This window comes from Mustela nigripes, chromosome 14 (genome assembly GCF_022355385.1).
Source record: "Mustela nigripes isolate SB6536 chromosome 14, MUSNIG.SB6536, whole genome shotgun sequence".
NCBI lineage: Eukaryota > Metazoa > Chordata > Mammalia > Carnivora > Mustelidae > Mustela > Mustela nigripes.
In genome coordinates, this window is record NC_081570.1 from 6,077,019 (window position 1) to 6,104,028 (window position 27,010).

General features: G+C 54.5%; 1 protein-coding gene across 4 annotated transcripts in view; it reads right to left on the reverse strand.

The window, feature by feature from the left end:
- Positions 1-306: 306 nt before the first annotated feature.
- The window catches only part of LOC132000928 (solute carrier family 2, facilitated glucose transporter member 5), a 29,754-nt gene continuing 3,050 nt past the window's right edge, over positions 307-27,010 (reverse strand). For 2 of the 4 annotated variants that reach the window (XM_059374893.1, XM_059374894.1), the window contains exons 2-15: positions 26,294-26,669; positions 18,791-18,881; positions 18,028-18,126; positions 12,671-12,769; positions 11,927-12,087; positions 9,256-9,380; positions 5,646-5,798; positions 3,181-3,306; positions 2,890-3,077; positions 2,673-2,783; positions 2,130-2,231; positions 1,729-1,804; positions 1,138-1,265; positions 307-1,045 (exon numbers count right to left, since the gene is read on the reverse strand). In XM_059374893.1, coding sequence (XP_059230876.1) covers positions 842-1,045; positions 1,138-1,265; positions 1,729-1,804; positions 2,130-2,231; positions 2,673-2,783; positions 2,890-3,077; positions 3,181-3,306; positions 5,646-5,798; positions 9,256-9,380; positions 11,927-12,087; positions 12,671-12,769; positions 18,028-18,126; positions 18,791-18,881; positions 26,294-26,523 — 1,893 coding nt within the window. In that variant the 5' untranslated portion in view covers positions 26,524-26,669 and the 3' untranslated portion in view covers positions 307-841. Of the gene's footprint in view, positions 1,046-1,137; positions 1,266-1,728; positions 1,805-2,129; positions 2,232-2,672; positions 2,784-2,889; positions 3,078-3,180; positions 3,307-5,645; positions 5,799-9,255; positions 9,381-11,926; positions 12,088-12,670; positions 12,770-13,835; positions 14,151-18,027; positions 18,127-18,790; positions 18,882-26,293; positions 26,670-27,010 lie in introns of those variants that run through there. The other 2 variants (XM_059374895.1, XM_059374896.1) reach the window with 2 other exon arrangements.

The window sequence follows — 27,010 nt, forward strand, 5'->3', positions numbered from 1 at the left end:
GAGTCAGGGAGGGGAGGCAACCCTCCTTCTCCTGGGCCCCCTTCCCGGTCTCACTTTCAGGGCCCCTCGGTGTTCACTGCACAGCTGAAGGCAAGCAGAGGAGCCCGGACCCCAAATTTTAAAAGATCACAACTCTCCGACCGCCTCAGCTCTCACTGCTCCCCTTCCTCCAGCAAATACTATCTCCGGGCCTCCTTCACGCCAGGCCCTGTCCAGGCAGTGGGATCCCGGAATCCCGGGACAGACCTGTACCCTGGAGCGGCTCTGATGCTTCGGCACAGACTCCCCACAGGAACGAAGCAGGTGTTGGTGAGAAGTGATCATACGTGTTTTATTGAGCACACAGAGGCAATGCCATCGTCCTCCAGCAATATAATTCACGATTAACAATCCTCAACTCCGGTAAAGTCCCCCCGAGAACCTGTTCCAGCTTCTTAGACGCCATTACGTGGGACATCACACTTTCCAGGGCCGGTGTTTCTGGAGATGGATACAGCAGGAGGAAGACTGCCTCCGTGGGACTGCAGAAGAGTTCGTTTCTCTGGCAGATGGGGTTCCTTCCATCCTGCCGCCCCAGTAATGCCTTTGGTCCTAAGAGCTGGTGTGACTAGGGGCCACCCAACGGTGAACCCAGCTCGGTGAGGGGCGCATGCTCACTGCGAGCTGGGGTTGGTGATGGGTCAGTGTGGAGAGAGACAATGCAGAAGCCCTCTGGATGGGCCCAGCGGGGCCTGCGCTCCACGCCGGGCTGGTCCTCAGATGTCCACGGACACCTGGCAGTCAGGAAGAAAGCCCAGGAGGGATGCTCCACTCAGACCCGCTGATCAGCTCTTCTTCTGCGTTACAGCCCCGAAGCAGAGATCGGGAAGTCCTTCAGTTCCTTCTTCTCCGGGTGCACCTCTGACACCTTATTCATCTTGGTGAAAATCTGGTTGATCTCCATGAATGTCTTGCCCTTGGTCTCAGGGACAACCAGGAAGATGTAGACGGTGGTGAGAAGACAGATCACAGCAAAAATGATGAAGCTGTAAGGTCCGAGGCCCACCTGGGGGAAGGGCATCGGGGTTCACTTTCTTGAGGAGGTTCTCCCCTTACTGCCGAGGATTTGCACATCTGGGGCCCCCGGGGCACACTCACTTGGATGAATGGGAAGATCAAGCCCACGGCGAAGTTGGAGAGCCAGTGGACGCTGCCCCCCACCATGAAGGCAGCCGGCCGGGAGGACTGCAGGAAGATCTCGGTGATGAGCAGCGCGGGGATGGGGCCTGCGGGCACAGAGCGGGAGAGGAGGCAGAGCAGGAGCAGATCAGGCCCTCAGACAGCCCCGGAGCCCCTGCCGTGTCAGGTGGCCTAAGGCATCGGGACCAAAGGGGCAGTGTGTCGGGAACTCCCGAAATGGTGGCCAAGCAGGAGGAGAGGGTCAACAGGAGGAATTGGGCACCACAGGTGACACTGCGTGAGGTCCCGAAAAGGGGCCTGTGACCACCCGTAAGGATCTCTAGGCCAACCACACAGCCCCCGTTTCAACCCACACAGTCAAGGCTGCTTTCTGCTCTCACTCTCATTATGCTCTGTCCAAACCCCTTGGCGACAGGAAGGCAGGAAGAGAAGCCATTCTGGGGTTGCGTCCCGCCCTCCAAGGAGTCTCTCCGGGGAACAGAGGTTTCTAGGGCTGATGGTGCAAGAAAGGAGACCAGCACAGCATAGAGCCAGCGCTGGGGTACGTACTGGGCCCGAGGGCGTGTCCGACCACGTAGCAGATGACGCAGGCGATGCTGACGTAAGGCATCCAGGAGATCGTGTCCTGTGGGGAGCAAAGAGGTGGGATCACAGCCAGCAAAGCAGGGACAACCGGAGATGGGGAACGTCGGGAACCTTGGTCCCCAGAGGGCCAGGGGCTCTCCGGGGGCTGGGACAGGAAGGCTCCTGGCTCCTCCACCAGGCAGCCCCCCTCGGACGCCCCCGGACAACCAGCCATTCGTGGGTACTACGGCTGCGTTGTGGGGAGGGCGATGGGGGCTGATGGTCCCCAGGCATCTGATTCCGTGCGGCTGCTCAAAGGTCATTCCACTCTTCTTCCCTGGGATGCATGCGAGGGTGCAGGGGGTGGACAGAAGCCCCCTCCTCACCTGCAGGGCCAGAGCAGCTGTCAGCACGCAGCAGGCGGCGAAGCAGACGGAGAAGCCCAGGAGGAGAAGGACCCTCCGCCCCAGGAGCTCCACCACGAACACCTGCAAGGGAGAGGGCACAGGGCAAGCTGGTGGTCCAGGAGGCCCGCCAGAGAAGGGGGGGCATACCTCTGCCGACAGCGGCCTTCACAGGAAGCCCCCACACTCCCCCTTCTGAAGGGGCATCTGTGAGGAGAAGTGGGCAGGCTATGCCCCCCAGCAGCTGCCACACCACCCAGGCCAGCGGTGCCATCTGCCCCTGGCACAGGAAGAGCCCCAAATGTCAGACACTGGGGAGGAGGCACTTCCTACGGTGGAAGCTTCCAGAGTCAGGGGGCAGGGTCTCCATCCTGGGGGTGGCGTGCACAGGCTGGCATCTGACAGAAGCCCAGAGGCGGGAGACGAGGACCTCAGGCACCTCAGATCGAGCTCTTTCCTCAGCTAGGACCCCCCTCCCCCCCACTCTTCAGATGCCTCCATCGCCGGTGGCTGTCGGGGACTCACGGCACAGACGGTCATCAGCACGTTGACGGCCCCGGTGCCCACGGTCACGTACTGGACGTCATGGTGTTTCACCCCTGCACTCAGGTAGATCTGGTCTGCGTAGTAGTAGATCTGGAAGGGACCCCCGGAGGCTGGTGGGGACCTCGCGGCAACGCCCGTGATCCGGTGAGCCCCGCGAGGACACCGGCCGCCCGCCCCGGCCCCACAGCCCCCGTACCGCGTTCACCCCCGACAGCTGCTGGCCGCCCATGAGGATGATGATGGAGATGACCTGCCACCGCAGGGACCTCATGCTGAACAGCTTGAGCACGGAGATGAAGCCCGCCGCCTTCTCCGCCTCGTCCTCCTGCCGGATCTCCTCCATCTCGGAGCCCACGTCGCCCCAGCCCCGCAGCTTCTTCAGCGCTGGGGGAGGGGAGCAGGGGGGTGGGCTCGGGGGTGTCCCAACTTCCCGGGGCTGGGCCGCCGCGGCCTCCATCCCCTGCCCCCCCCCACGGTAAAGCCGTACCGTTTTTGGCAGCCACCTCATCCTTCTTTTGAATCAGCAGGTACCGGGGGCTCTCAGGGAAGAAGGGCAAGAGGAGAAGCTGCAGGGCCGCCGGGATCCCCGTCAGCCCGAGCAGGATGGGCCAGCCTGCGGGCAAGCCAGTGCCCACGTGAGCGCCCACCCCGGCCAAGTCACCTGCCTTCTGTCCCCGCGCCCCCCGCACTCCCCTGTTCTGGACCCCAGCTGGCCGCTCTGTCCCAGACTAGTTTCCTTAAGAGCCTGACCCAGAGCTGGTGACACGGGAACCCCTCCCGTGCCCAGGACTCTGCCGGGCCCCCCGGGACACCTGAACTGGACCGGTCCGAGCCGCAGTGACCCTAGAAACGAAAACCACAAACAAGGCCAATGTCTGCGATGCTAGGAGGGATACATGAAGCGCGGTGTAGTCACAAAACAGAATTCTACACCGCACGGGAAAGTTAGCAAACGCGACGGGAGCCGGCGGCAGAAGCCGACGCTGGACCCCGCACCCAGCGCGCGACGGCCAGGAGCAGAAGACTGACGCGGCCTTTGCAAAACGTGGTAAACAGCTACGGGGAGAGGCAAGGGTGGGCTGATGAATGTCAGCACGGGGCGGGGGGGCAGGCCGGGGTCAAGGGCGCACAGAGGGCTGACCCGCATGGCTCCAGTTTGGACCTGCGTCCAGACCAAATGCGGTGTTTGCTTTCGGGTGCAGCAAACGTACGTATGTTTGTGTTTTATGCGCTCTTCCTTCTCTGTGTGATTTCTCACGATAAATATGTCCCGGCGAGTCAATGAGTAGTTCGGGCTCCTTCTGGGGGCTGCTAACACCCTGCCCCTCGCCCCGTTCCCCGAGGGCTCACACTCCGTGATGACGCGGACCTCCACGTGCCAGGCCCTGCTCGAGTGGCTCTTCGGGTGATTAACACGGACGTGACGTCATGACGTCATGACGCACCGCACTCCTGCAAACGCAGCCTTCCCTCGCCCCCGGCTCCATCGCCCAGCACGGCCAACAGCAGGTGTGGACCGGTCTCCGATCTGGGCCCCTGCCGTCCGGCTCCACCCCCATCCCACCCCCTCCAGAGAAACTCTCTTGGAGACGCCAAACTGCCAAATCCAGACGCCCTGCTGACTCCTTCTCGTCCTCTGTGCCTTGCCCACCCGCACCCTGCACCGCTACTCTCTTCTGGGCTGCCTGCCTTGTTCTCGAGCACCTGTCACCTGCCTGCCCTCCACACACTCCGCCCAGAGCAAGCGAACCACCAGTGAAATGGTCTCAAGAAAGGATGGACAGATGCAGTCCGCAGGGCACTTCAAGTTCCCTGAATGCACAAAGAACTCCTGTGTTTCTGCCCCCTGGCCGTGTCTGGAACTGCTGGTCCTGCTGCCTCCCCCACCCCTGCCCCAGGCCCTCCGCCCTTTCTGAGGCTCCCCTCCTGGGGCAGGACCCGCCACTCCCTGCTGCACACCAGCAAGCACGTCCCAGGGACACTGGGGCTCTGCAGACTGCCTGCGTCCTGCCGATCATTTACGTGCCATTGCTGGGAGACAGGAACTCACCCCTTAACCCCTGGCCCCTGCTCCTTACAAGGGTGACTGAAAGGGGGCCAGAGGCCGTTAAACATGGACCTCGGCCCAAGTCACCTTGACACACATCCTAAGGAGGCCAGGGACGTATTACCCAACCTCTCTGTGCCTCGGGTTCCGCGTCTGTAAAATGGGTGTAAAACTGGGATCTGCTTTAGAGGGTTGTTTGGAGGATTGAATGGAAATAATATGAAGACCTGGGGACTGGCCCACAATAAGCACATTTTATGTTCTGGCTTGTGTAACTGTTAAGGGCGATCTCCCTTTCTGAGGATCGAACCCTGAGACCTGAAGGGGGTATCATGCAGAAGCAGTGTAGTTACCAGTGACTGTGCACCTACTATGTGCTGGGCCTGGGCTCTCCAGGAGGGACATAGCAGGTGCAGTCACTGGCTTCACAGTCAGGATCTCGGGTGGGGGCGGGCCCTGCGGCTCACCACCTGACCCCCACTTTCCTGGCCTATGGAACGGAACGATCACAGGCCCCCCCCCCCCCAGCAGCGTTGCTGGGAGGCTGGAGAGGCGGCAGCAGGAAACCTCAAGCACACAGCCTGGAGCCCCGGTGGCCGTCACCGCCAAGCCCTGGGCCCCTGTGTGGACAGCCAGCGAGGAAGCTGGGAGAGAGTCCGGCAACAGCTCTCCCTTCTCGCTCCTTCCAAAGCCCCTCATCCATGTCCTCTGAGGGACTGGGAAATGTCAGCTACACGGTCCCCACCAATGTACTGAGAGCCTGTTCTGTGCAAACGCTGCGCCAGCCCTGTGGGGGCCGGGCAGCATGGTGAGCCCTGCCAGCCGACCCGAGAGGAGAGAGCAGCTTGCAGAAGCATCCAGTCGCAGCAGAGGGAGGCCTGGCGTCTGGGGCGGCCGGACCTCACCTTCCTTGTTGGCCAGGAGGCTCCGGAGACCGAAGATCTGAGCCACGAGGATGCCAACGGTGATGAAGAGCTGAGGGACCACCCCGAGGGCTCCCCTCAGGTTTTTGGGGGCCAGCTCCCCCAGGTACATAGGGACAACGTTGGAAGACAGACCTGGCAGGGGATTGAAGCAAAAACACCGTCAGGAAACATTAAGTCTGGCAGGAACAAGCTGTGTCTCCAAACACTCTCTACTCTTATCCAGCCGTCACAGCAGCTGGGCGGAAACTTCCGTCTCCAAACGGCGAGAATAAGCCAACCCCTCTTTTAATTCTTCGTCCTTTAAACTGTAAGGGAAGAAAGGTCATCTGAGCCCAGAAGTTTGTCGACAAGCAACCTTGCTTCTCGATTCGTCGCCGGCACCAGGGGACACAGGTGGCCTGACCTCTTGGGCTGCCCTTAGCTGGCTTGGTGCCAGGGAAGAAAAGCCCAGGTGTGGTCTAGCACCTTCTCCTCCTGGCTCCTTGGGGGAAGCTGTTCTGATGGGGCCCAGGACCCCTGCCCACCAACCCCATCTATCTGCAAGCATCACAATCGTGAATGTATATCGGGGGACAATTGCCACTTCTAAACACCCACTGTTTAGTTTTCTCGTCTTACTGGAACAAGGAAGAACAGGTGGGACTTAGATTTTATAGCCTTGGAAGTATTTGCACATAGATCATCCCATCTAATTGTCCCAAAAGCCCAACAAGAGGCTGAAAATCTTGGACGGAGGTTGGGTGGGTGGTCATGAGTTCCAGTATTGAACACCCCGTCAGGAGTCAGGCTGGGGCTCAGAGACACGTGGGTCTGAGGGGGCTCTGGCCACGGGGAGGTGGAGGGAACAGTGTGGCGGTGCGTGGAGGTTGGAGCTGCTGGCAGCGTGTGGGTACTGGAGGACGTCCGGACAGGAGGGAGCATCTGAGAGCCAAGCCTGGCGATTCTGCCCAAGGATGTCTGCTCGGTGTTTAGCAGAGGCTCGCTGCTACTCACACTGGCCCTTCCCAGCTGTCAGAGCAAAGAGAGGCCGTCTTTGCAGCAGCCTTGAGAAGTCTGGTGGGGTATGTGTATGGGGAGACCCCGCAGGCCTAGTGCCCAGAGGACTGGGGAGGAAGCAGGGGCCCTCGAGGGGCGGACTCCGTGGTCACCAGTCAGGACCCGGCAGGTGGGGGGAACCCATCTCCGCGACAAGTACTTCCCATGACAGGGACGGAAGTCCAAGAGGCAAACATCAGGAGGTTTGTGAAAGGACGGGTCCCCTTTGTGCTGGTGGACAGTAATTCTTGCTCTGATTCAAAAGTGACTCCGATGGGCGATCCCAGTGGGCCTGTTGGGGCTGAGTCGGAGAAGGTGCCTTTTACGTTTGAAATCCCTTCGGTGAAAGCACTTGGCGTTCTTGCCACGTGAGCTGACGTGAGCGGACGGACGGTGAGCCAGCGAGTCTCAGGCCCCGCTGTCTGTCTCTGCATCCTTTGCCCCCGAGCCCTCTTTGGCAGAGCAGTCATTCCCTTCCTTTTTAGGATGTCCGAGCGGCCGGCCGCTGGCTCGCTCCGCTTCCTGACTATCTCGGGAGCTCTGTGAAAGAGCGCACCGTGAATGGGTTAGGACGGGAGAGCCAGATGGGACCTGAGGACCTAGGAAACTCCTGACACCTTCTCAGGGGGCCTGTGAGATCAAAAGCATTTTCTCAGAATGCCGAGATAGCACCGGTTCGTTCTCCTTTTCCCGTGAGCACACAGTGGAGCATTCCAGAGGCTACATGGGACGTGGTACCATAGCCACTGGAACGCAGAAGCAGGTTGGAGAAGCCAGACATTAAAGAGATTTGCAAAAATGCAAAGCAATGCCCTTCTTCTCGTTAGGTGCTTTGGTTTTAGCATATATAGCTCTTATAACGGGCTTCTGGTCACCATTTAAATGAATTAAATGAACATATCTTGGTTGCAATCTTTTCTTTCTTTCTTAGATTTTTATTTATTTATTTGAGAGAGAGAGCGAGCATGAGCAGGGCAGGGAGAAGCAGAGGGAGAGGGAGAAGTAAACTCTCCTCCGAGCAAAGACATGGGGCTCCATCCCAGGATGCTGGGATCATGAGCCGAAGGCAGACGCTTCACCCGCTGAGTCACCCAGGCGCCCCTTGGCTGCAACTTCTAAGTTGTAAATATTGACCAATACAACCCACATGAGCAAAAAGCTCTTTGGTGCCTTGGTGATTTTAAGAGGGTCAGAAGGGCCTGAGGCCAAAACTTCTGAGACCCCCGGACTTGAAAGTCCTGCTTATTTAAGAGTAAAGGATGGGCGTTTTGTGATTTGTTATCTATTGGAGCCTAATAGCTCCCCACTGGAACTAACCCTAAAGGGCTGGATGGTCCACAGAAAAGCGCTTGCCTGCACCTGCCCAGAGCCGGCGCCTCCCAGAATCGCTAGCCCAGCCCTGCTGCGGGGGAGTCAGGCCAGGCGCCCTCGGGGCTCAGCAGTGGAAGCAGAGGGAAGCTTGTCCCAGGGCCCATCACTCTGTCCACCACAGGACCTCTCCTTATTTTCCTCTTCTTCTTTCCGGCCCCTCAATTCCTCACGGACACCAGGTTCCCTGCTGCATCCCCCACTGTCCCCAGGACCCACTGAGTGGCTTGCTGACATGCGGCCCAGATATCCGTCCGCCCCTAGCCCCGTGATTGGAAGGGGGAAATGAGACACGTTGGCACTGCCAGGGCCGGGTGTGGGGTTGCTGGCAAGGCATCCAGGATGCAGCATTTTGGGGGTGCTCACCCTGGGGGCCCACCCGGAAAGCGCAAGGCTCCGAGAGTGGGCATCTCACTTGCCCCCCACCCCCAGGCCTGGGAACTACAGTCTACAGAAGAATGCCAAGTCAAGGGAAGGTTGCAAGCGCGGTTTTAGCCCCATCTCTCTGGTCGGAAGCAATGGTGGGGGAGCGCAGACCTCAAGGGTGGCTTTGGAGGGTTTGCAAGGCGAGAGACCCCAGCCAGGCCTTACTCTGCGCAGCAGGTGAGCCAGGGAGGAGGAAGTGCCAAAGGACCTCTGAAGAGCCCTTTGCAAACTTCACCTTCCTGCCCGCGTTAGGAGGGATTTGTCCATTAGATTGTCATGCTTTTCTAGCCATGACCCACAGTAAAAAATACAGAAACACGTTTGACACTGCAGCCTGATTTTCATACATTATCAATAAGCGAAACTAAAGTTCCAGAAGACAATCCTTATCTTTATGACACACGACACTGTCTAGTCTGTCTAGAAAAAAAAAATGCTGCTCACTAATCAGGGGTCACCGCCCACTCACTGGCCGCCTGCTGTTGAGAAAACACAGACAAAGGGCCAGATGGAAGCCCACCTCTGCACAGGATCCTGTATTTCTCTCTTTCATGCAAGGGCTCTCTCTGCAGGAAGCAGTACAGGGACGCTTGCCCCTGAATGCACCTGAGACTCAGTGTAGCCTCCAGGGTTCTAGTTCAAGGGCAGAGGAACAAGCAGCTTCTGCTGCGCCTGTGTGCTTCAGTGGCCCCAGAATGGTCCAGACCCCAGCACCTGCCCCTCCTCCCCGAGAGCGGTAGCTCAGCCCAGCATTATTTACCTGCACATATTCCCACCAAAAGTCTGGACACAATGATCATCTCGAACGACCGGGCGACCTCGCTGCACCCCATTAAGATCGCGGGTACAATGGAGAAGATGTTGTTGAAGAGCAAAGTCCCTTTCCTGCAGAGGACGAAATGTCAGTTAGTCCGGGTGGAGGATTCATTCATTCGTTTAACAGATGTTCACCAAGCGTCTGTCCAGTTATAGCAGTGGGCTTTGCTGCTGCTTCCGTCTGTGATTGAAGGCGGAGAGGGGTCAAGTGCACAGCCTGGCCAAGGCACAGTCTCCGTGGGAGCCAATGGAGATGACCACAGTGCAGAGAGCATCGGTCACGGGGAGCAGAGAGAAAGAACCAAACACTACGATACACTTAAGGGTTTTTTTTTTTTTTTTAAAGATTTTATTTATTTATTTGACAGAGAGAGAGATCACAAGTAGACAGAGAGGCAGGCAGAAGTGGAGGGGGAAGCAGGTCTCCCACTGAGCAGAGAGCCTGATGCGGGGCTTGATCTCAGGACTCTGAGATCATGACCTGAGCTGAAGGCAGAATCTTAACCCACTGAGCCACCCAGGCGCCCCACACTTAAGGGTTTTTGAAATCATCAACTTGCATGATGTTAGTAGAATCTTGAAACCAGATCAGGTAAGGACATTAGAATAAATGTATAGGGTCAACCTCACGGGTATCACAAAGATGGAAAAATCGTATATGAAATATTAGCAGACTGAATTCAACAGCATACAGAAAAATCTTTCAGGGTTAAAATGCCACATCTGTCTGGGAAAAACAAAACTGTAACATTATTTTTTAAATGACAGAAGTCTATCTTTGTGACTCCAGGTAGGTGGGGAAGGCTGTCTTCAGACACAAAAGGCAAAAACCGTAAATGAGAGTTTAAGTCTGACCACTTGAACGTGTAAACATCTTGTATGAAAAAGATACTATGTGTGTGACTAAGCAATAAAGCAACAGATCGAGAAGATACTCGCCTGATGCAACAGTGTTGCCTGGACAGGCCCAGAGATGGAATTTCCTCCCAGCCTTATAATCCTGGCTAAGGGACAGCATCTCTGTGTTCGGTTTTCCCATTTTGAAAAAGGGGATGGGGCTGTTGTATGGACTGGAGGAACTAAAAACCCTTAAAAAAAACAAAAACACCAAACCCTGAAAACTCTAAAAACGCAAGCTAAGGCTAGAGCCTGGCACACAGGAACCCCTCAATGAACTGTTAGTTGCTACAGTTGTACAAGGAAACCACAAGCCAGTGAATAGCATTTTTATCACGTTCTCAGGCAGACAGCTGGGCACGCAACTGCCTGCTCATCTGGACCAAACGGATCAGCGTGGACCCAAGTCCTTTACTCCAGGAGACCTGGCCTGCAGATCTGTGACCTGACTGCTGCTCTGGCGGGCAGGGGGAACTACCAGGTCCAACACCAACCTCCCAGGAAGACCTCAGAATCTTAGATCCCAAAGCAGAGGTTGGATGTTTCTAATCTGGGACTCTTTTTGAAAAGTACTGGAGAGGGCGCTCTGGGTTCTGGCCTTGACTCTCAAGCTAACAAGATATGTGGCCAAGATGATTTGACCTCACCTAGCCTGTGTGCTCGTTCGCCAAGGGAAGGGGCTGGAGGCGAGGAGCTCTTACATACCACGAGTAACAAGGCCGCTTTCTCATGCCCATGGAATTTACGAGAGTGTGACGTCTTAAGGACCTTTTTTGGAATCAAATATACAACCTCTAATGCTTCTAGAATTAGGGGCAAAGATAGGAGCTCTGCCCTGACGTTCACAACACCCTTAGTGAGAGTTGCCCCGGGACCATGTGGTTTCACCCTCGAAGGCCTGACAGTCATCTCAGCCATTTCAGAGTTTCATGGGAATTTAATTTGGGCTCAGTGTTGCGTATTACTTGATCCCAAGGTAAAAGGACAGAGCAGTGAGTTTGTGTTTGTTTGGGAAGCAGAGTTCGAGAACACTGTGCTGTGACCTACATTGGGACTGACATCATGGTCCTGTTACCTGGGTTTGAATCCTTTAAAAGCACACACGCACATGCACATACACACACACACACGCACATGTACACGCACACACACACACACACACACAGAGGAGGAGAGAACCTGTTTTGGTTTTGGTAAGGAACATACCTGCAAGGCAGGAGAACAGAGAGAGGGAGCGAGTCCGGAGCTGGAAAGTACATTCTGGTCTTTCTGGACCTGCCCCCAGAGCCCGAGACCCGCCACACCCACGTCTAGACCCTGCCTCCGTCCCCAGCCACGTGGTCAACATCAGGTCTTCTTAAGACCCTTTTAGAAAACAGAAATCAGGGCGCCTGGGTGGCTCAGTGGGTTAAATCCTCTGCCTTCGGCTCAGGTCATGATCCCAGGGTCCTGCGATCGAGCCCCCGCATTGGGCTCTCTGCTCAGCAGGGAGCCTGCTTCCTCCTCTCTCTGTCTCTCTGCCTACTTATGATCCCTGTCAAACAAATAAGTAAAATCTTAAAAAAAAAAAAAAGAAGAAAGAAAGAAAGAAAACAGAAATCATCACACCAGCTATTACCTAGTTTTACCAACAAAAAAACCCGATTTCGGCTTTCGGCTTAGGTTTTGAATGGTCGGGGTCTGGGAATTTCAGGAGCTGGAAATTCACCTGGCCTTACCTGCCAAATTTATTCACCAAAGGGCCGACCATGAGGGAGCCGAGGAAGCCTCCAAACGGGAACATGGACACGGAAACAGACCACAGCAACGTCAAGGAAAACTCGTTGATGTAGTTATTGTTGCGCTCATAGTAGGTCTGGTTATAAAACTCTTTCATGAGCTGGAGAACAAAGCGGAAGACAGCACCAAAATAACTTGACCCCGTTTTGCAGAAAGCACACCGTGGGCTGTCAGGCCCCCCCGGGGACGACCTGGGCGCACAGACAGCGACACCAGGGAGTGGCAGGGAGGAGGGACAGAGTGGTACAAAGAGAAAGCTAGCAGGAGCGGGGAGATGCCAGGCCTCTGACAGGCACCCTGTCCAGGACGTAGCTAACCCGTCTTCTAGGCCTTTGGATGACCTCTGACCCTCCAGACTCCTCTGGAGAGTACAAGGCTGGGGAAGACCAGAGCACCCCCCCTCTGTACCCCCGAGGCCAGCCCGTGGGTGAACAGCCAGGCTTGACTGTCCATGAAAAGCCAAGGCCAGGCACCTGGTTCACCCCCATGGGCCCACAAGTCACTCCCTCGGGCCTGCGCTGTGTCTTGTGGGTATCTCCCTTCCCCGTGACCTGAGGGCCCACCATGTGCCCCAGCATGCATGGACCGCCACCCCAGAGGCCACTTCCAGGCACGAGCTGCTCCAAACCCCAACCCACTGGCAGGGGTGGAGGGTTTGCGTCTCACTACCCCCAGCGACTTACCTCGGCAGGGGAGTTAACGGCGGCCACGTTGTACCCATACTGGAAAGATGACCCAAAGGCAGCTATCAGCGTCGCCAGTGAAAGTACCAGCGTCAGCCTCTATGGGAGGAGAAACCCTGGCTTAGGTCATAGGAAGCAGCTGGGTTTCAAGGGAACTTTTACCCCAAAGTCTTCTAGAAGGACGCAAGACAAATCCGGAGATCTGTGGTCTTTCAGCTGCTCCTGTCTCAACACCTACTTCTACCACCTTGTAGAAAGTTCCTTGAGCCAAAGCATTTAAGGGCTAGCTGATTCTCTGCTCTGGGGGGCTGTCCCAGATGCACTGTAGGGCCACCCGTCCCCAGGTGTCTCCAGCCATCGCTAGATGTCAGCCTGGTTGGGGAAAGCGACTGCCCCTGAGTACCACTGGGTCAGAAAGTCACCGAAGGTTCACCTGCTCCAACACTCTACCTCTGTCCGAAATGCTTCCCCACCACCCCATCGCATGCCCGTGTTTGCGGACCGCAGCCAGCAGAGCCCACGTCCTCCCCTAACAATCGAAGAGGAGAAAATGTGAACAATTCTAACTCTTTCTTTAGGACCGCGATTAACTTCCTTGAGCCTCTGGACTTTTGCTTTAACAGGCACGAGGAGAAAATATTTAAATACAGGTTTCTGGGGACTCAAACATGCGTGTTCTATGATCATGTTCCCCTTTGACACGGAGGAAACTGAACACTTAATGACGGGGGGAAGTCGTTAGTAAGGTCACGAAAAATTGGAGAAAAATAAAAGTGGAAAAAGTTTTTCTCTAGAATATGCAGATTTCTTTTTTTTTTTTTTTTAAGATATTTATTTGACAGAGAGAGAAAGAGAGAACAAGAGAGGGGGAACAGCAGAGGGAGAGGAGGAAGCATGTTCCCCGCTGAGCCGGGAGCCTGACAAGAGACTCGATCCCAAGACCCTGGGATCATGACCTGAGCCGAAGGCAGACGCTCAACCGACTGAGCCACCCAGGGGCTCAGAATCTACAGATTTCATCTTGCATCTGCCGCTGCTACTTTCTAGCTTAATTGCTAGAATCTTCAGTTTCCTCCTCTTTAAAAGGAGGGTCAATCACACTCCCCCAGAGTTGTTGCAAGGTTGAATCACGGAAGTGTCGAGCTGCGGAGGTGAATCCACTGACCGGAGCCTGGATGTGGCTCTCAGAAGCCGCCCCTGGAGCATCTTCCTCTCCGTGCTCCCACGGAAGCCCCGTCCCGTGGACATGTGCTCCCTCATGGCTGCCGAGGTCCCCGGGTCTCCCTCCAAGCAGCACCTCTGCAGAGAGCTGAGGAGCCAGGCTGGAGGCAGAGACACCACAGAGCACCAGCCGGTTAACATCCAAGCAGCATCCAAGCAGCAGTGGGGCAAGACCTGCCTGGAGGCCCCACAAATGAAACCTGGCCCTCTCCTCCCTCCACAAAGGAATTAACAAAGGGTTCATTCAGCTGGAAGTTTCTGGCAAGGGGGGTAAGAAGCATGGGCTCTGGTTTCCAGTCTCTCTTCAGCCCCCGCCATCCCCTGGGGTCAGCATGGGGAGGAGGTGACCAAAGTGGGGGGGCAGTGTTGGTGCCCAGGAGACAAAGTGGGTTCCGGGGCTGCTGCCACGCTACCCTGTGCTTGCTAGAGGTGGGGAGGGCACAGGAAGGAACAAGCGCGCGCACCCCCCTCCCCGGGAAGTGCTCTGGGCAGTCACTCCCTCCCTCCATCCCTCCAACAGATGGTGGCCCCCTCGGGAGCCCCCATTGTTCTAAGTGCTGGGGATATTGGGGAAAGCAAAACAAAGTCCGTCCCCTGTGGGGGTTCTACGGCTGGTTTTGTGGAAGGGGGTCTGGAGGGGGGAAGGCCGCAGGCTGGGAACTGACAAACAGTTTTCCTCTTCCAATTCTCTTCCACGTAAATGATTCACTAGAAACACAATAGGCTTCACTCAAACCGCCCAGGGCCCCCTCCTGACCGCTTTCTACTCCGGTGGGTCCTCTGGTTTGAAGACCTTAGCAGAGCTCCTCTGGGTGGGGGGGGGCTGGCTGGTGCCCCAGATCGCAGGACACTGCCAGGCAACACGGACGGACCGACGGTGACCCGACTGCTTTTAGGAGATCGCAGGGAACATACACGAGGAAGAACTCCAGCCGCAGACGCTCCAAGCCCAGAGCGTCCAACGTGACGTCCGTGCTTTGTCTCCCTCCCTGAATTCAAGCTACAGGCACGTTCTCTGACCCGGAGGAGTCAGGGGTTACCCTCCGTCGAAACCGTAAAGACATTCTGGGTAGGTTCTCGCTGACCACGCTGTCCAAATGCCTTCATTCATTAAACAAATAGTGGCTGAGACCTGCCTCTATTCCAGACACCAGGCTACAGTCTGGTGAGCAGGTCGGCCCCCTCCACATCACGGTCCAATGGGGAAGGCGGACATTTAAAAAAAAAAAAACAAACCCAACCTAATAATTTAATAGTTTAACTATCACTGTACTGAGCTCTACAGAGGAAAAAAAAACACAGACGTGGTTTAAAAGAGGAGCCAGAAGTGAACAGGGGCTTGGGTGAGGGCGAGGCTGAGCCAGGGCAGAAGCACTAGCTCTGAGGACCATCACGTCCTCACAAAGTTAAACAGAGTATTCGAATGACCCAGCGGTCCCACACACAGGTGTCCCTCCAAGAGAAAGAAAGACACGTGCATGCAAACACTTGAAAGCAAATGTTCATGGCATCATGATTCCGACTAGCCCTGAGCTGGAAACCATCCAAATACAGATCAGCTGATGAATGTATCAACAGGTGCCGTGCAGCCAGACCATGGAAGGACTCCACAAGAAGGAAAGACAACAGACTGACACGCACGACACACGGTGACTGGACCTTGAAAACATGCTAAGTGAAAGCAGCCCGTCACAAAGGAGCCCCTGCTGTCTGCCTTCGCCTTTGCGAAAGGTCCGAAGCAGGCAAATCTAGGGAGACACAGACGGTAATTGAGTGGTCGCAGGGGTCTGGGGAGAGATGTGGGTTACGGCCACGGGGCACAGGGTTCTTTTAGGGGTGATGAGAATGGTCTAAACTTACCCATGCTGATGGCTGCACAACTGTACATTTGTGTATTTTATCCAAATTGTATACTTTTCATGGGTAAATCACATGGTCTGTGAGTTACGTTCTCAGGAAAGGTACTATATTTAAAAGGCATGTAAAAGCAAACCGCGGTTTCTTTTCCTATTTCTTTTCTCTTGTCTTTCTTTCCTCTCTTTCTTCCTTCCTTCCTTCCTCTCTTCTTTGTTCCTTCCTTCATTCCTTCCTTTCCCCTTTTTTTTTCTTTTTTGGGCAGGCTTTCCAGCAGGGAAAGAGATCTAGTACTGGGCTGGAGTAGGGCATGAGAGGGAAGGGGCCCAGGTCTCCCAGCAGCTTGTAAAAGTGACAAGTGGCTTTCAGACATGAAAGGGGGTGGGGTGTCTCCTCAGAGGCCAAGGGGAGCCATGACCCAGCTCTGCTTTCGGGAGCAACTGCACGTTCCTCACGCCCACACTAAACGGGCTTCCTGTTTCAGAACACCGAACACATTTTCAGACTTCATTCAAAAGCCACCTTCAGGGCCTGGCTTCCAACTGGATGTGATTTAAGGGTGCTGGGAAAGGAGCTTTGCCCCTAAACAGCTCCCTTTGGGAATCTGCTTCCTACAGCCATTCCCACCGTCCGGAATCTCCCAGGAGAATTCCAACGTCTCCAGAAAAGTTCGTTCTTATGAATGATAAACTCTTCGACTCACTTTCTCACACTTTCGATCCCAAAGTTCACAAACAGAAAGGGAGGCCTAGGTGCGGCTGGGGCACAGCAGAGGTGTCTTGCCTTGTGGCTCTGGTGGTTTTGAGCTTGTTTGGGGGGGTGGGCAGCATAAGGGCCCGGGATCGGATCCTACGCTCCTGCTGCTGGCTGTTTGGCCTTGGGCCAGTTACAGAACTTCTGTCTTGGCTCCTTCCCCGGTAAAATGGGGACGGCCCTCCCTCCCTCACAGGACTGAGGCAAAGAATGAATGAGTTCATACATGAAAAACACTTGGCTTATAGTGAGTTCTACACACAGCCCTGCTCTCATCACCAACACCGATCACACCAGAGGGGAAGTGACTTATCCCATCACGCTAGGTGTGCTGTTGATGGAGGCACATCCCCCCCGGCCCCCAAAAATTATGTCTTCATTTTCTAAAAACACTTGGCTCATTTTTCCTCCCTTCAGGCCAAAAGTCCTTTTTCTTGGAAGAAAAATTCTTGATGCACATTGGTCAGATTCTGGTCTTTTCTCTTTACATAGGAGGAACCCAAAGGCCAATGAGGCCATGGTCACACCGCCAATGGGGGGACAGAGAGCCCCACGGAGCCCTCTCCATCAGCCCCAGCTCTCTGCAGGGTTCCCAGGCCCCTCCACTTTTCCACGGCTCCAAAATGCTCCCTGGGCTTCCCTCAGTAAACTGCAGATATTCCCATAGCCACCACGGGAATCCCAGGAAGCCCAGCACGTGTCCTGGCTTTTGTCCAAAGGGGCAGGTCTGGCCTCAGGCAGCCAGGAAGGGGAGGTTTCCACCCCCCACCCCCGACCCCCTCCCCCACCCTTGGAGTGCGGGCTTCCTTCTTTGGAGAATCCAGGGGGCAGGCATCTAGCTAGAATCAGCCCGTACCTGCTGCATGTGACCATTTTAATCATATCCTCTCCAGATGTGTGGCTTCCTTTCAGGGACCACCTCGCGAGGCTTTTCTGTTCTCCTGCGGCCTCATCTGAGGGCAGAGCTGGCCAGGGCGTTCCTCTTTGAAAAGAGGGCACAGACCCGATGAGGGCCTCTGGCGGCCCCCAAGACCCTAAGTTCTTGAGGACTCACAGCCCCTTTTCTAGGAGATAGAGGCCTTAATGGCTGAGCACGCCCATCTTTCTTGGTTGTTGCAAGAGTCAAACGAGATCCACATGGGAAGGCTCAGTAACCTTCAAAACATAATTCTCGCAGCACAAGAACGCCTCTAATGAGAAGAGACTAGGGAGGCTGCTAAACGGCCTGCAATACACAGGCCAGGCCCCCACAGCAAAGAGTCCTCGGACCCCAAATGCCACTCGTGCCCCGCTCTAAAGGATGAGCAAAAGTAGTAACATTTATGGGGGACCCACTACAGGCCAGGTAATTGGTCTAGTAGCCCTAGGGGCGGTCTGGTTATTATCCCCATTTTACAGATGAGAAGGCTGAGGCACAGAGCAGTTAAACAACGTGCCCAAGTTCCCGCAGCTTGAACAGGATGGAGCAGGAACAGAACCAGGACCTCCCGCCTCCCACACCCGCTCTGAACCCGCAGAGTGCTCTCGACCTGTCTGTGGACCGGGCTCCCCTCCGCGCCCGGCTCCGGCATCACCGGCATGGGCAGGTACCTCTGTCTCCACAAATACAGGCAGATGCGCCGCAATGCCTAAAATGCGAATTCCTCGTGATAAATTCGCAGGCTCGGTCTTCCCGAATTCTCCTCAATCTAGAGACTCTCGAAGGACAGCCGAAATTCTCTGAGCGAGGGGAGTGGGGCAGGAGGGGAGTGGCCAGAAAACGCTTGTCTTGAAAACAAGGGAGCCTCTCCTCTCAAAGGCCGGGCATCCCTGCTCCCAGATGGGAATGAGGCTCGAGTGGGTTCTGAGTCTCCTCCGCATCCTCCCCCTCTCCACGCCGGCCTCGCCGCGGCGTGACTTGCCCCAGAACCGAATGCCAGTGTCCCGAAGCCCCCATCAGAACAAATCAAGGAAAGCAGCTCACCCATCGTGCAAGGGTTTTGTGGGGCCGGGCCGGGTGGGGTGGGGAGGGCAGAGGCCCTTCTCCTCCCAACTTTTCTGGGTAAGGCTCTGGGGACAACAAAAGCCTTGACCCGTCTTCAATTTGGCGGCAGGTACTTTTCAAGGCTGTTCGGGGAGAATGATCCCCGGCCAGTCTCCAAAATCTAAGTGTCCCCGAATCCGTCTCCTAGTCCCTGTCAAAGCGAGCTCGAAGGTTCCGTCCAGCGGCCCGGTCCCTCCCGGGAGCAGAGCCGAGCAGCCGTCCGCAGCGGGCCGCTCGGCGCCGCCTCCTTCCCCGGGAGGCTCACTTACCCCCTCCTTCTTGGTGGGGCTCTGCTGCTCCATCTTGGGCTTGCCAGAGGGGAGCGCCTGCGACTTCCTTTCAGCCAAAATAACAAAAGCACTGAATGGAGAGAGAAAACATTCGGGTTGTACTTTGGCCGCGCCAAAGATCAGCCAATAGCATTTTTACAGCCAGCCCCGCACTGAATAACCCTTTCGGGAGCCCCGAGGTGTGTGCGTGCGGTGCGTGTCTCCTTTCGCGTCTTTTAAATGCAAAGCTTGGGGGTTGGCTCAGCCGGCGGGCGCCCCCTCCCCCCAGCACCGGCGGCAGCGCCGGCCCGATGGGGCGGGCTGTGGGCCGTGGCTCCCCGAGAACCTCCACCCGTCGGGCTCGTGGTGAGTGGCTGCGGGAGTTATTTCTGTCACAAACACTCGGAAAAGCCACCAGCCCCATATCGTACCAGATAGCACGAGGCCAAGGGTTAGGGTCACCGGAGTCTCCTGGGAAGTGGTCCCTGCCAGGAAGGCCGCAGCCCGTCCCTCTGGGAGCCCGCTTTTCCTCAAATAACCGCGCCACACTAGCTCGGAGAGTGTATTTTCCTTGGCGAGGACCCGAGGGGCCTGAAGATGTGACTTTCTCTGTGATCATCACTTCTGTAAAGGCAGTGAATAGCTCAGATGCCTTTATCTGCAGGGCAGGGAAAGGGAGTCACGGCTGCTGGCCTGGGTCCACCGGCTCTGCCAGGCGAGGCCACGGCCGCCTCCTGTGCTCAGCGCGCGTCGGCCCCGCGGCTGGAGCGTGGGCTTCCATGGAAGCAGGGGCAGCCGAAATCCGGAGCAGAGTCCCACAAGGCCCACGGGCTTTTGTCTTTACGGGATATAGTTCTTGTTTTACTTGCTGCGGCGCAAATCTATTTTTTTTTTTTTTTTTAAGATTTTACTTATTTGTCAGAGAGAGAGAGAGAGAGCGCCCAAGCGGGCGAGCAGCAGAGGCAGAGGGAGAAGCAGCCTCCCAGCTGAGCCAGGAGCCAGAATCCTGAGATCATGACCTGAGCCAAAGGCAGATGCTCAAACCAACCGAGTCCCCCAGGCGGACCCTCCTCCTTTCCCAAATAAATGACCCGGAGTCCGCTGTGTGCTGGACGCCGTTCCTGCATCAGTAGCAGGCTTGGGAATTGTGACCAGGGTCTTACCTGCGGGAGACTGTGAGGAGGGTGACAAAGAGCCTGTGCGTGTGCGTTGGGGACCCCTGTGACCCTGTTGCGAGGGAGGACTGGCCATTTTTCCCCACCAGCTCATTCCCTGTCCTTTCTTGTGTCACAGCATGACGCCCAAGGAAGGTTTGGCAAGACCAGAGGTTCCCAATCATTTCAGAGAGCTCTGGAGAATTCTCCAAAGAAAATGCACTTTGGTGGGGGAAGAGGGGGAGGGGGTGAAGGGAAAGACACAGATTGTGCAAACAAAAAGAAGTGGCCTCTGTTGGCAGCCCTGAGTCATGGCCAGGCCCACCTGCCCCTGCCCTCCTGCGTGATGAATGACGGCGTGCTTGGGGAGGTGGCAGGGGCGGGGGGGGGGGCAGGGGTACGCCCTGCCCAGCACCTGACCTCCCCAGCCCCAGCAAGGCCCTACTTGGTTCCTGTGGGACTCAGGCATTGCAGGCATGGCCATGTGTCACCAGCACCCCAGCAGGGCCAGCCAACAGGGTACAACACCTTGCCTGGGCTCCTGCCACTGGGAGCACCCAGGAGCGAGCCTGAGGGCTGGGGGCTGCACCCCTCGTAGGTGCTGTCTGTCCCTGCTCCAACCCTCCCAGCCCAGGGACTGGGCCCAGCAGTCTGGGGTCTCCAGCTGCTGTTGAGCCCAAGGAAGGGCCCTGGGACTCAGGGGATCTGGGCATTCAGATGGGGGAACAGGCCGCCAGTTGGAGGCACACCCCTGGCAGGTTGACTTGGGGTCTGTGGTCTGCACCCCACCCCTTAAATGATCTCCAAGTTGGGGGGGCGTCTCAGACTCTGGCCTCTGGGCCCTGCCCTCCCTGCCCGGCCCCGGTCTGGACTCGAAGAACCTGCCAGTTGAAGCCTATTTTTGCTGTGTGGTTTAAAATGACACTAATGAACACCACTGATTGACCCAAGGACAGGCTGAGGTGTGTCCCAGGATCACGTACAAGTTTCTCCGAGAAACTGCATTTATTTTGAAACTACCTCTACCAAGAGCTAAGGAATCCCTTTTAAAGGAAAAGTGGACAGTTACGGGGCCATGCTTGGTCCTGGCAGGGCCCTCCTGCCACACTTCCTCACCTTCCACACAGTCTGGGTCCTCATTAGGAGGATTATTATATTAGGACTTTAGTTATATTATTATATAATTTATATATTATATTATATTGGGATTTTATTATATCAGGATTTTATCATTGAGGGACGAAGGACCCAAAGAGGGCCAGGTATTAGGGCCTCTTTAACCTCTCGTGACCCAGGAAGTGTGGCCAGGGACTCTGACATGAGGATCTGAGTCCCGGAATTAAACACCCAAAGTGCTATCACTAACATAAAATGTACATATGTCCGCGCACAACCTTAGGGGACTTATCAGAATCTGACAACAGTGGTTATCCTGGAACGTGAGATCACAGGTGATTTTGATCCTAGTATATATTTACATTTATATTTTATTCTTAAAAGGCTTATTTCATTTTGTTATTTTTTTTAAAGATTCTATCTATTTATTTGACAGAGAGAGAGAGAGATCACAAGTAGGCAGAGAGAGGGGGGAAGCAGGCTCCCTGCCGAGCAGAGAACCCGAAGTGGGGCTTGATCCCAGGACCCTGAGATCATGACCTGAGCCCAAGGCGGAGGTTTAACCCACTGAGCCACCCAGGCGCCCCTTAAAAGACTTATTTTAGAGAGAGATCCAGGAGGAAGAGGGGCCAAGGGAGAAAGAGATCTCAAGCAAACTCCCTACTGAGCACAGAGCCTGACATGGGGCTCGATCTCACCACCCTGAAATCATGACCTGAGACCTGAATTCAAGTCAGGGTTAAGTCAGATGCTTAACCCAAGAAGGCACCCAGGCGCCCCTCCATTTATATTTACTGAGCCTAATGCTGTACGGGAAGGGGAGTGCAACAGGGTTCCAAGAGAAAAACTGCCTTCTGCCCCAGGCGGCTTAGACTCTACTTGAAGACACAGTTTAACCAAATAAACACATTGATGAATTTACAACAATAAAAGAGCTCTAGAGATGGGGGTGGAGGGCTGGTCAGGGGAAGCAGTCCTAAAAATGTGAGCTTGAGCCGAGACAGGAAGGAAGGAGGAAAAGAGCTTACCCAGGCAAAGGGGGCGGGTGGGGAGGGGGCGGTGGAGAGGGCTTTGCAGACAGGAACAGTATGGGCCAAGGCCTGTGGTCGGAGTGTAATGCCATCAAGAAATTGCAAGGTCAGTGTGGCTAAGGAGCACAAGGCAAAGAGGAAGAGTGTAGGGGGGAGGCTGGCGGGGCAGGCTGGGCCAGACTAGACTTAGTACTTGAAGACCACGTGCATTAAGGAGCTCGATTTTTGTCCTAGGAGCAGAGAGAAGGCGTTGAGTTTCGAGAGTGATCAGGTTTGCGTTCTTCCAAACTCACAGTGGCTACCTGGAGGTGAACCACAGAGGGAACAGAGGTTCACAGACTTGGGGGAGAGGGGAGGGGGCAGTTTCTTTGCTGTAGACCTGCCCTCGGAGGGTAGCGGAAAAGATGAGAGAAGTCAATTAATCCGAGAAATATCTAGGCTATAAAAGTGACAAGACTTGCTGACTGACAGGGCCAAGGGCAGTGAAACAGGACGACTTCTGTATGACTGTTGCAATGAAGAATCAAAATGATCTTTCTGAAAACGAAGCTTTTCAGAATTACCAGTTTATGTAGGAAAATTCAACAAAAATGTAAAAAGTTGAAGTAGCACCAGAAGGCAGGGGGGCAAATCCCTGGGTTGTTTTGAGACCAAAGATACCAGGACTTTGGGTCACTGCTGCTCTCACTTCTACTAGGAATGTTCTGGAATCTTCAAGTTTTGCTGCAGGCCTTTTTTGAACAGACTGCTGTGGCTCCCCCAACCCCAAATCAATTTGCTCAGTCCCTTGTCAACAGTAATAGAATTTGGGGAAGGACTTCTTGGCTGAGCAAAATAAAGACTGCGTTTCCCTAGGTCCCTTGCAATTGGTGTGGACATATGACAAAGCTCTGTATAATGCAAAGGGGTCGCTGGTGGTGTGACTGGATTTGGTTTTGTGTTCAGGTTAAAAAAATGCGTGGGATTTAAGTGGGTCAGCCCCAACCCTTTTTTTCCCCTGGAAGACCTGTTATTTTTATGTGCCACACAGTAGAACGTGGGGTTCCCTAGGAGCAGGTGCATGGTGCTACAGCAGAAACACCGGCATGGGCCTCAGGGGGGCACAGACCGAGGCTGCCTGCCCAGGAGCAGTGTGCACACGGGATTGCTGGATTCGAAGGCGGAGTGGGAAGGGACTGGGTCGTCTCCATTCCAGGTTGAGATAAGGAAGCGGTGACGAACAGGTCCTAGCGTGCATCCAGCTATCCAGACCCGTGGTCCTGGGGCAGTGTAGGGGAGGTGGAGGGGGTCCGGTCTGTTGACCTAGGACTTTTCAAGCCTGGTGCTCAGTGGGGTCAACCGCACGCCACCCCGGCTGGCCATCTGGCCATTGGAACTCAGCTCAGCAGAGAAAACCTATCAGATCCGAGTTAGCGTTCTTGCTCCTTAGGCCGGTTAGGAGCTCTGACACTGAATCTGGCTCAAAACTCGATCAGGCATTGCCGGGGCAGGGAGGCTGCCCGTCACGCTCCGACATGCCTGGTGAGTAAACTTAAGAGACTTTACAAGAACAGAGTTTGACCTTGCTTATCAGCGTGCACAGGCACAAACGGGTGTGTCCCCCAAGAACCATGGACAGAAAGCGTGAAAGCCAGGGGGGTCACGAGGCTCCTTGGGGACCCAAGGGGCCTCCCTCAGTTACACTTTACCATAGGTAGACAGCTCTTTGTTTAGAGCTGTCATAAAAACACACAACAAAGCTTCCTATCTTTAGTATACAGTTTGCTCTATCTACTATGTGGGGTAAGTGATCGCCTGAACTTTCTCACTTTGCGAGACTAAGGCTCTACGCCTGCTCCACGTCGACTGCCCATTTCTTCCCCCCAGCTCTAGGCAACCTCCACTTGCCTTTTTGTTTCAATGAACCTGCCTACTTTAGTCACCTCATATAAGCGGAATCATACAGTATCTGTCTTTTTGTGACCGGCTCATTGCACACAGCATAGCGTCCTCAGGTTTCATTCGTGTTGTAGGCAAGGCTGTGGACAAATTGGGAGGCTTGGAACATTGCTGGTGGGAATGCAAAATGGTGCAGCTGCCGTGGAAAACAGAAAGAAAGTTAAACACAGATTTACTTTATGACTCGGCAATTCAACTCCTAGATATATACCCGAAAGAATTAAAAGCAGGTACGTATGCACGTGTTCATAGCAACACTATTCACAATAGCCAGAAGGTAGAATCAGCCCAAATGTCCATCAATGGATGAATGGATAAGCAAATAGTGACATATACCCCACAATGAACTATGCAGCTATAAAAAGGAATGAAGTGTTGCTACATGCTGGGTGAGCCTCCAAAACATCACACTAAGCCAAAGAAGCTGGGCACAGAAAGGTACATATTGCATGATTCCATTTATATGAGAAATCCCGAAGAGGTAAATCCATAGAGACAGAATGCAGATTGGTGGTTGCCAGGGGCCGGGGGAGAGAGAAGTGGGGAGGGACTGCTTAATGGGCGTAGGACTTCCTTTGGGGTGGGGGGATGGGAACGTTTTAGAACTGGATAGAGTCCTGGATAAGCTGTGAATGTACTAAATGTCTGGGAGTTGTACACTTCGCAAAGGTTAATTTCATGTTCTGTGAATTTCACCTTCCTACAAGGGAATACTGAAACAGTGTCTAATGATCTCGCTACTTTGTATCTTTCAGAAAGTGTCTAGAGGCATGTTAATAAAGTTAAAGCATACTCTTCTCCCCCAAGGTTAAAAATTATGACTCTAGTACAAATTTAAAAAAGCAGGTGTTAAAGATTTTAACTCACTACTGAGGGACCCAGGCAGCTGTTTTAACTGGTTTGAAAGAGAATCTGAAGAGCTGACTGGTTTATAGATCAGGAATGCTGGAAGGAATGGATCTAAAGTGGCTTCCCGGGAGGGCAGTCAAGGAACCTCTCCATACAGCATTGGTTTAGTGCCTCAAGACAAGTATTTTGTGCTAGGATGGTTATTTACAACTTGCAGAACTGTAAACTCCAAGGCGGTATAAGGCAGAGCCCTGTGGAATTAGGAAATGTAACGCAGTAAGGTGTGGTTTTCCCACTGAGGCCCACTTCCCCTACATCATTTGCAATTAGCCTCGATCACTGTTATCAGCAAAGGCTATAAATCAACACACAGCCCCAGTCCGCTCCACGCCTTTGTTGAACACTTACGGCACCCCCATGGGATTAGTTCAAAGGACAGGGCCAGAGAACGCATCTTACATCTCCAACCTGGGGTCTTGAGGGACGGGTTAGGGAAGCCAGCAGCCCTACAGGGGCTGCCAGGTCACTCCAATTCCCGTCGAAGTCAAACCATGCAAGCACCTGCTCATACACCTGAAGGCCCCAGAAGCACAGTTCCTCCAGGCCTCTCTGGCTTACCCGCAAGCAATAGCCACAGCACCTGGGAGCTTGCCAGAAACGGAGACTCACAGGCTCCATCCATCCCAGACCAGCTCAGAAACTGCATTTGAACCAGCTCTCCTTCACAAACATCAGAGAAGCCCGGCTGTGAGGCTTCCCGGATCTGAGCCCCACCAGAGCAGACTTACCCTCTAGCCTTACGCGGCATCCTGAGCTCTCACTTAGGGTTAGTGGTTGGCCAACTTCAGACAGCGCTCAGCACCTGTCCTGACTCCCTGCTTTTGCCTTCTGCTCTTGGGGAGGGGAGAAGCAGAAGACCAGCCCTGGCTGCTGGGAGAATGCCTTCTCCCCAGTGCCTTGGGCCCAGGCAAACCCAGGAATTCGCTGTCTGCCGGGAAGAAGAGAAGCTACAGAAGGGATTCGCCGAAGGGAGGGCCTCCTCCCACCTCTGGCGAAATAGTCACAAGGAATTCCTCAAATACTTGATAAACTGGGGAGGCCCAAGAGTCTCCCCTCTCGGGCCTCCCAGGACTGCTGGGCCGGGAGCCTTGGGAAGATGGGAGGGGGGGGGGCTGTGTCGGGCGGGGCCAGGAGGAGAATCTTCGTGTCACTTAGAGATCACGACAAAGGCTGACAGTATATGAGGCTGAGCATCGGGTCTCCTGTTGGTGCCACTAGTCCCGTGTTAGGTGAAACTGAGGCGGAGGGAGGTCACGGTTATTTGCCCACAGTGACATAGAAATGGCAGCACGGTGGCTGACCCGCTTTCTTCCCTCCAGAGCCCCCTTATCCACGAGCCCGTTTGTTGGGCTCACCTGTTTCTCCTGCTTCCTTTCTTCGGCCGCAGCCCATCTGCCCCCACACGGCTTGACGAAGATGCCGTGGCCATCAGCATCCATGACGTGGCCATCAGCATCCATGCCACTTGCCTTTTCCCGCGAGACTCTGGCCCAGAAGGATGGAAGCTGCACAGAACTTCACGGTCCCCTGGAAGAACTTCCCAGAGACTCTCGTCAGCTCTGTAATAGAAAGCCTCAAGCGACATTTACACCCAAAACTCAGAAGTCCACTTCCAAAGTTTTACCTCAGATGCCCACTAGTCCGAATCTGTGATATCATGATCCCGGTGCCCGGCTAGACTCCGGATCTCAGGACTCTGAGTTCAAGCCCAACCATGGGCACACGGGTTACCTTAAAAAAAAAATTAAAATTAAAAAAAATATATTTTTTATTTTAATTTTTTATAATTAATTTTATAAAATTATAAATTTTATAAATTATTAAAATATATAAATTAAATTTATAGATTATAATTTAATTTTTTATTATAATTTTTTATTTAAATTTATATATATATATATATTTTTTTCCTCTCTCTCTCTCATTGAAGGAAGTAAGGGAGGTTTCAGAAAGAAATTTCATATGCTAAAGAGGACTGACCTACAAGATACCAGGAGGCCTTGTCATTGTCAAATTTAGGTTGTTCTGGTGTCACTGGGGAGTGGGAGGTGCGGGGGGAGGTTACAGGGTGT